At 36.6% G+C, this 9,596-nt stretch overlaps 1 protein-coding gene across 1 annotated transcript; it reads right to left on the bottom strand.

The window, feature by feature from the left end:
- Nucleotide 1: 1 nt before the first annotated feature.
- Nucleotides 2-9,174, bottom strand: MED14 (mediator complex subunit 14). The gene is made up of 14 exons (XM_065505608.1): nt 8,891-9,174; nt 8,693-8,825; nt 8,332-8,631; nt 8,137-8,269; nt 7,571-8,074; nt 7,120-7,487; nt 6,797-7,058; nt 5,020-5,291; nt 4,627-4,948; nt 4,248-4,552; nt 3,983-4,174; nt 2,636-3,919; nt 2,296-2,565; nt 2-298 (listed from the first exon to the last, which is right to left on the bottom strand). Exons 1-14 carry the CDS (start codon nt 9,043-9,045, stop codon nt 152-154), a joined length of 4,647 nt encoding a protein of 1,548 aa, XP_065361680.1. The 5' UTR covers nt 9,046-9,174; the 3' UTR covers nt 2-151.
- Between the last annotated feature and the right edge of the window lie 422 nt (nt 9,175-9,596).

Raw genomic sequence — 9,596 nt, 5'->3', positions numbered from 1 at the left:
AAACCATATTACTTGAAATTAAAAAAAAAATAAATATAATAAAAAATTTCTAAAACTATAAACGGTTCAAACAAAGAATTGCCTTTTTTCAGCCGCCTGTGCTGCATCATCAAATATTAAGATTGGCTGCCGAGCGGCGTTTCCGCCTTCATCACTGCGGACCAGGATTTTGTGGCATTTGAGCATAACCTGGACCAACTTGTGGTGGACCCACTGGTCCACCCATTTGTTGCATCGGTGAATGCATGATGGGATTCGGGCTGGAACCAACCATGGGGCCTACTGGAGGTCCAATAGCCTAAAATAAACCAAAATAATTAAATTTGTTAGTTAAATGTTTCACAAAATATTATAAAAAATGAGATGAGATGTGATTTATTGTGTATTTTTATCAAAGATGAAATCTAATAAATTGTCTTAGTTAGAATTAAAACAAATCTAAAACTACGGTAATCTCAGTGCTTTTAATAATACAAGGATCGCCTGGTGGTCAAAATTCGACTACTAATAACGAAATTATACAGTTACTTTTGAGTATACGCAAAAATATTTTTCACTTTTGTGTACAAATACACGTGTATTTAGATGTGCATAAACATGTTGTTGTTGTTGTTGTTTTTCAAGCAAATTTAAAACGCTATTTACCACTTTTATGGAAAGAATTTTTACTGCAAATCTAGAGAAAATAACCTTTTAAACCATAAATGTTTCATCAATATTGGTGGACAATAACATACTTAAAAGTGTACCACAAAAAAACGTGTGGCCTATTTATATATAAGAAGATATCGATTTGTAATGAAAACTGGATAGCGTTATCTGTTTGAGGTATGTTGTAACTAGGGTTTCTAATTTCCCGGAATTTTTTTTCAAATAAATTCTCTTTTAATAGTGTCATTTGATCGGTATTGTCACACTCGTAGTTTTAATCAGTATACAATCAATACATTTTTTGTTAATTAATAAACATAAGAATTTCGAATTTGTTAAATCTATAGAACATGAGTAGTTAGTTTCGAAAGAGAAAATCAGATTGTAGATAAACCAATTTAAACCACTATTATTATTATTTTCTGTAAATATGAATATCCCTAAAAGTTGTAATGTTAGAACATAAGAACATAAACTTTAAATTTGATTCATTCTTAATAACCGATTTTTTCTACTGTAACTTGAGTTGTGTGAAAAAAATTAGGTTATTTCAACCGTAATGCTTCTTTGCCAACTAAATATCTGTTCTTAGAACCGAAAAAATCTATGGATATAATAGAATAATTCAATTATCAACAAATTTGGCCATGGAAACGAATCTGAATATAGTAACTTTTAGAAGAAAACTTATAAAAAAAATGTCCGACAAACATTTCCCGAAAATTTACACATACAAATATTACAGGGAATTCCCGGGAAATCTTGGGTGTCACTATTGATAGCCTTTTTACATCCTCAGCACGCACAAACTGAGAAATAGGAACAACTAGCCGGCAACACTTGGAGATTCGGTAAATATACCTAGCTAGCTACCTACACGACGGTGAGTGGTCATCTTTGTTGCACCAATGTGGTCACATTCGTTGAGTGATAAGTAATGGAGAAATATCAAAGCGTCACATGCTGCTGTCTTCAAATACAATTTTCAGTTTCTACCGGTAAAGGAATACAACATGTTGACGCAATTGTTCCTTTTGGGATGTCACCGATGGAGTCGTCCAAATTTCGACATGGCACAGTTTGATTCTTCTACGAGGCATGACAGACAGGACCTACGTATATACGATGAGAGCATACAGAGGTATGTACAGGATCCATTTGATCGTATATGGCAGCTTTGAACGACATTCATAGATATACCATCAATTCCGCGGAAGCAGGATACCGCAGAATCCAGTAGAGGTGGTCACTGCTTGTTTGTATTGCACGCCAGAAGATTAAATCATCAGTTTCGCGACTTCTCTAGAAGTTGTCATAATGATGAATGGGAGGTGATTGAGCATATTCTCTGTTACTGTCCGGATCTATATGATCTGAGATTCGATATGTCAGGTTGTTTTTTATATACGACATGAATAATCTGTCGAAGATGGACGTCAGAAGGTTAAATGTCTTCCTTCGCGCCTCTGAATGGTTTGGTTAAGGATTCATTACGGTCGAATGGATTACTAATTCGGTAATCCCAACCGAATTGGGATTACCGAATTACAACGGGACCGATGTTAAAGGACACAGGTGTGACATTATTTGATATGACAGCCTGTTTAACCTAACCTTCATTCAATGATTTAACATAATCTTTACCTGATTTGGTGGCGGTACATCATTTGGAAGTTGAAGATTTGTCAGTAAATCTCTTACAGCGGGGAACAGGGAACACTGGCCATGTTGTACACCATATTCAGAAAAACGTCTAAGTAATGTGCTGGCTGCTAAAGCTGCGGGCGATTGTACTTGTTCACGTTTCTCGGCCAACTGTGTTAAATTGGAACTAAGATCATACACCATGGGTAAAACCAAAGAAGGACTATCTTTCCATTCTTTGCCGTTATATGGTATGCGAGTAATTTGTAACTAAACAAAATATAAAGAAAAATTGAATTAATTTTATATGAAAATTACAATGCTGTTTCCATGTACTCACAAAGAATAATATTTTCAATCGTACTATCAATACACCTGGACTGCCAATGGGTATAATGGGAGCCGCCGATGGAGGTACACGCATGCAGAACTGTACTGTCCATTTTAGTTGGTCACCTCCCAGATCCGGTTTCATTTCCAGGCGCATAATTTGTATAAAATCTTTAAGCACTTGAGGGGCACAGCTCAACACTTTGCAGAAACCCTGCAGAGAATTGGGCCGGTAGGGTGGCGCTGCCACTCTGGTATCGAAGAACTGTTCCAATACTATTAAGTCGTCTGGACTAAGTTGAAAAGGTTGTTTGCCATCGGGTGTGGGTGGTGGCGGCAATTGTGTGATTTTCAAATGTAACGATTGCATGTGAACTTGATTTAAAATCACTTGGCATTGCAAATTGTCCACCTTGAAGGGTACTACTCCCGGTTCATTGGAATTTAACACCGTCAGGGTTTCATCATTTTGTACATGTCGCTGTAGTTGGCGTCTGATGTAAACACAGCCAAGGAAACGTTCAAGCGGACTAATGTCTGGAGTAACACCAATTTCTTTGTTGGGATGTGGACTGGGACGACACAGCAGATCGAGTTTCTCGTGTGTCAGTACAGTAGGTACAGCTCCGGCCCAAGATCTATTGGCCTGAGGCATGCGGTTCATACCTTGTGCGTTTACATTGCTGTTGTTGGTGGCATTAGATGCCGTATTACCAGATTGGCTAGATTTGTGATCAGGACTTTGTCCCGGTCGTGGTGAAGGTCTTGGCATGCTGGGAGAACCTGGCCAATTGGAATTAGCCGGGGACATGGCAGCAAACGGTGAATCCTGATGTCCTTGCATGTACAACGTATTCGGTCCAGGGCTGTGTACCATGTGAGGACTTGGTTGCGGATTTAGGGGTGAGGAAGGCATAAGACCACCAGGTGATGGATGCGGCATATGAGGTCCCGGTGGCGAAGTTAAGTTATAGTTGGGATGATTTTGTGAATTTCCCCCACTAGTAGAGGAGCCGCCACCTGCCGATGGATGAGGACTTGCTGGTGTGTGAGGATTGGAGCTTAAAGGCGGCGTATGAGGTGCAGGGAATCTTAAACCACTGTCGCGTGGAGATTGTGGTCCTCTCATGCCCGCACTAAGGAATGGCGAAGATCCCCCAGTGCCAGCACCTGTTACACTACTAGGACCCCCAAAATTGTCCTCCATACCCAAAGGCGAAGGAGGATTATCATCATCACTTTGGGAACGTCCTCGATAAACCGCATTTTCATCAACGTATTTTGAAAGAAAACCCTAAATATGAAAAGGTATCATTCGTAAAGATGTATTTACATATAGTAGGTTAATAAAACCCACCTTTAATCCTTGGATGGGGGTGAAATCTTCTATGAGATTCCTATCAAAACGACTATAAGCGCCATCTCTTATTGACACTAAACGGCCAGCTCGAAAACGTATTTCCAAACAAAACATGGCCTGATAGGCCAAACGTATCAAACATGGAGATTGTGGTAAAATACAAAACGATAACACCGGTACTTGAGGGCGCTATACAACAGGAAAAGAAGAATTGTTAGTAAAAGCAAACAATATTTTTTGAATTTTGTTTCAAAAATCTCACCGGTATACCCAAATGTGGTATGATGGGCAATTTAGCTATCGAAGATAAAGGATAATATGTCTCATGCAAGATATAGACCATTTGGGCCAAGCTGTGCTGACTATTCAAATGTGTAGCCAATTGATCTTTCATCATCGAATGCGCATTAACAGCCGTTATGCCACCCATGAAGATTAAACGAAAACCACGCGACTGAGCTGACCAAAAAATATTGCAAATTACTTCCTTTTTGGGTCCATAGCCCAGCAACAGATTGATATAATTGTAAGAATTTATGGTGATGGTATCGGAAATGTTCAAACGTTCTAAAAATATAGAAAAAGAAATAATAAATATCTATAAATTCAAGTTCAAGTTCAAAATTAAGCCTAAAACTTACTATTTTTCATATGTTCCGAGAAATTATAAACCAATGTATAAAGATAAACAATTTTGGACCAGTCTTTCAAGAGATCTTCCACGGTCTTGGAGAAATCATGATTAATTTGTTCATAGGTCAGATAAACTGTTCTGCGATTGCCCTGTTCCTTGGGATGTGTACTCTGCAGGGGAGTGCTAAAGAAAACAAACTCAACAACCCAAACACGGATCTGATTGTTTTTGTTCATTTGCGAACGTATTGATATGGAGAGTAGACGTTTTATTAAATCTTTCCAAATATGTGGCTCGATTGCGGGCATATTTAAAATGTTGGCTTGGTGCTAATTATAACAATAAGTTAGTTAAATAAATATTAGTTAAATCAATATAACCAAAAATTTTTATAAATTACTTTATGTTCTTCTCCATGGCTTTGACCGGGCATGGGTAGTGTTAGAATTTTCAAAACTAGCGAGGTAGCATTTGATTCAACTTGTAGACCACTGTGCGGTATGTTGTATTTCGTTAGTGCTTGTGCCAAATTCAAGAATGGTATCTTTTCATCACACATGGCAACAACGTGAGCCAGTTCTGGTATAAAATAGGCAGGGTAAATGGTTTTGGCCTGTTTGGCGGAAGGCGCCCCATGTTCGTTACCCAATTTCCTTTTGTGTGGTGGAGTATCTGAAAAAAAAAACAAAGTTAAAATAGTTAAATTTAGAGGTTATTTGTGTAAGTGATACTCGAAAAAACATCAGCATAAACCCAAAATATTTATGGGGAATCAAGCTTCTTATCTATTCTTGTGATATGTTCGTTTTGTATATACAAAAAAATCGCAAAGGAAATGTTTAAACAGGTCCACTTCTGAGATTGTCATTTGATATAATATTCCTTGAGTATGTAGCCGTTTACACATGCAGATTTACTTTATTGGCAAGAGAGGCAAGAGGAATAGAAAGGGGTACACACTCTGATGTACTTGCAATTCGTTTTGTGTTTTCGTTCGTAATACCTACATACACACAAACATGCACATTAATGTGCAAATTGTCTGCAATAAAAATCTTTGTGTGTAAACGCGAATGCAAGTTTAAAGAAGAATAATAAAATCTTATGCCCGAAAAAACTTACAGTGTAAATGGGGACTATATATTAAATACAATTGTAATACTTAGTTTGATTTAAATGAAATATTGTTTTCTTAATTTTAGAGCATTTTAATAAAATGTTTTTTTTTATTGTTATATAATTTTCTTCCTTATAGTGCTCCTTGAGTATTCGAATTCGAATACTTGGACCAGAAAGGTTTAAAAAGTTAAATTGGTACCTTTAGTTCTTAAACTATCGAGACTAAATGGCTGAAACGATTTAATTGAAATTTGGAATGTAGATAGATTCTTATTTGGTAACATCAACGGGCTTTTTTTAAAACTTAAACCGTAAAGGGATAATAAAGGGAAAATGGAAAAAATAGGTACCTTTAGTTTTAAAACATTGAATATTTCTTTTGAAAGAAAAATATTTTTAATTTAGCTCACTATAGTCACACAACTATGAATTTAGAATGTATATTTTCAATAGTTTTCTTTCAAGGGGGTGAAAACGGATAAAATTAGGAAGTTTGTATTTATCCATATTTATGACCTTATAGGAGGTTAAACGACTGGAGCGGTCCTCTTGATCGGTCAGTATATTCCTTTGTATTTGGAAGGACAAATAGGTTACATTTTATTTTGAAACTTTAAGTGGGCGAGGCATCTCCCATACAATGTAAATAGTTATGGCGGTATATCTGGTGAATTATCATTGTGAAAGTCGTAAATCTGGAGTACTAGAATTGTGAAAGTCTTCAATCTTCATAAGAATCAATTTCTTATAATTGCTAAAGTTCAACCAAAAATGGTAGGGATCGGAACTGGGGTGAATCACCTCCCATACAAACTAAATAGTTATTTATAAATATTTTGAGATCTGTAATTACGAGATTCTTCGAACTTTGTCCGAAATTTTTTTTCAGATTACCACAAAGAAAGTGTATAACATGTTACTATATAATACATATTACATTTGTTGATAACATATTTCAAACAATTACCAATATTTTTTTTTAGAGCATGAGCCCTAAGTATTCCATTCGATGTACTGACAAAAGGTCTGTGAGTTGTATTCCACGAAAAAAAACTTACCATCAACATCTGTTCCCGGGCCATGAGTTGCTACAAATGTATCAAATTCTATAAGTTTTAAAAGTTTAGTATAAACTTTAGGTACTTCAGCATTTGGTGTACTGCCGGGTTGCAAATTAGGTGGGGCTTGTACAGGTACCAATTGCTGAGATGATTCTTCAGGTAGGGGATCTGTCTCATTTGTTTGATAGGCCACAAATCCCAAATGAAAAGTATACTCCATTTCATTGGGCATATTTGATTTTTCTTTTAGTTGAACAACCTGAAATACATTTTTTGTTTGTTCATAAATCTTTATTATAACTAATTACGAAAATATTTACCAATATCACACTTGGATGGCGGTGTAGTTTAACAAAAATTTTATGTCTACCCGCCTGTAACAAAGGATTATCGGGCACTGTTAAGAAGGGTAAACCTTCTGTAGCTGTTGCTGGCAAATGTTGTAAAGTTTTCTCACAACGACGATGTGTAATCCAGTATCTCAGCTCAGACATAATTTGTGGTAATTTGGTGCGATCATTGTTGAGAGAAGTTTGCATTTCTGGTATAATGGGACAGTCCAAATGTTTGGGAACATGACAACGCAACATGCCCGTATGAGTATCAATGGTAATATGAATTTGTTCTGCCCTCAAGCAGGGTGTCAAAACAGGCACAGTCAAAATTGCCGGAGTACCTTCTAATTTAACTAGAAATGTATGCAAAAATATATATCATAGTTAATTAAAATTTAGCTTAAGAGAAATGCATTTGCAAGAAATTTACACTCACAATCAACATCTTTGAGAAAAGCTTGGAACTCCAATTTCAAATCCGATAATCTAGACACAGATCTTATGTAAACTGTGTGCACTATTAATCGTTCCATTGAAAGGTGGTCTGAGCGTACCGCACGATCCGCAACTTCTGCAGACTCCTTAGCTCCCAATGAAGGCACGTGTATTACTGCCAGTGGTCGGCCAATTTCATTGGGATCTGATTGTACAGTCAAGCGGTAACCCAACTCTGATTTGGGATCTTTACTTGTCAATTCACGCCAATAGGATACTGATACTTTGATGCCAGGTATATACTCTTCAACCTGTATATTGTCATCTAAACGCTCATAGCTGAGACGTAAAGTTTGTGTATATAAAACCTCAAGTTGCAAAGATTGACAAAAATAGTGTAGGCAGTTATAAACTTCACTCAAGGCATTGGGATTTTCAACTAAACGTGCCTGAATCAGTTGGTGAATATAATTTACTTGCAGAGGATGAACCAAGGCTTTGCCATCTGAAAAAAGTAAACACATTTTCAAAATTTACATAAATTTCAGTGGACTGTAATATACACACCTCCAGTTTCTTTATCCTCAACTAATACATCGATGTCCAATAAGCGCCACGGAACATTGGGACTATCTCCCATAACTGTTAAAGACACATTAAATTCGTGCTTAATTTCAAAAGTAACACGGCCATTACGAATCTATAATAAACGATTTGTTAATATTCAATAGCACTATTGTTTTAACTTCTTATATATCCTACTTTAAATTCTCTCATTTGGGGCATAAGTTTTCCAGTAACCAAACGATGTTGTATGACTTGATTTAATCTCAACAGTGTTTGTTTTTTCTCTTGAGGCGTGATTGGATCTGGTGGCACAATGCGTTCTCTTATGCAAGTAGGCAAACGATTATAAGTGCCAGTCGTTAATACTTCCACGGCAGCAGGTATGTGAAAATTGGGTAAACGTGCTCGCACCAATGTTTCCCGAGACATGCGAGCCAGCATATCGGCAGTTTCCACAAACAGCATATTTTGTTTATCCAAGAAGCTCATAATATTCTAAAAACCAAAAAAAAATTAGATTACACTTTCTTTAAAAATGGTAATTTATCAAACTAACCGCTGATTTGTCCACCTTGGATACAGAATTCGCCCATTTTACCAAAGCAATCAAACGTATGAACAATTGACGTGTTCTAGCCGAGAAATTGTAAATCTCAATTTTTCGTTCCATATCGGATTTACGGGGCAGCCTGAAAAAATTTGTTCACAAACTTATGAAATCAATCTCATTTATTGAGTTGCCTTTAAAACTTACAATTCAGCCAACACTGATAGATCATGATAAGTTCTTTGTATGATAAAATCTATTAGCACCGCCAAAGAAATTGTATTCATCCGAGGGCTGCCTTCCTGGCCTTGTGGCAAATAGCCGGCCAGCCCCTGTTCAAGTGGCTGTGGTGCGGGCGCCATGCTGTGTAAAGTTCACGGCTTTTAATTTATTTCATACGCTTTTTAAACTATATGAATTTTGACTCGTTCTTTTTACTGTTGCACAGACATTTATTAAATATTATATGTGTTAAAAACTAATAAATTAAATACAATTTTTCACAAATTTGCAATTTCTTCAACAAAAGAAGACGGCTTGAAAATAAAATGACATTCGACGCAGTGTTGTAAATTAATGTACTAAAAATAGAGTTGCAAGTTTAGTACTAATTCTATAGCGAGTACGAAAAATAACAACTCTGTTTGTGCAACCTAAATTTGGCAGCACTTTTTTAGTGATGACAAAACGAACGAAATTTGTGGAAATAATTCCCTAATTCTTTTTTTTAAAGTTCCCATAAATAAAACCACGAACACAGTTTTAAGGGAAAGCAACGAGCGACGAGCTGCGTGTGCTACAGGCAGCAGCAGCCAGAGGCGACGACAGAGCAAGCGAGAGAGGAAGGAGAAAGAAGGAGTTGATTCAGGGCACACTTAGAAAGGTGACTGCATCACTACAACAATACAAAAAC

The sequence above is a fragment of the Calliphora vicina genome, chromosome 3, assembly GCF_958450345.1.
Source record: "Calliphora vicina chromosome 3, idCalVici1.1, whole genome shotgun sequence".
NCBI lineage: Eukaryota > Metazoa > Arthropoda > Insecta > Diptera > Calliphoridae > Calliphora > Calliphora vicina.
This window is presented reverse-complemented; position numbering and strand designations above follow the sequence as displayed.

Excerpts from the sequence above, each read along its gene's own strand:
- MED14 (XM_065505608.1), bottom strand. The coding sequence starts at position 9,045 with ATGGCGCCCGCACCACAGCCACTTGAACAGGGGCTGGCCGGCTATTTG. Across the intron at positions 8,632-8,692 it reads CCAAGGTGGACAAATCAGCG|AATATTATGAGCTTCTTGGA; the intron begins GTTAGTTTGATA and ends TTTGGTTTTTAG. Across the intron at positions 8,270-8,331 it reads CCCAAATGAGAGAATTTAAA|ATTCGTAATGGCCGTGTTAC; the intron begins GTAGGATATATA and ends CGTTTATTATAG.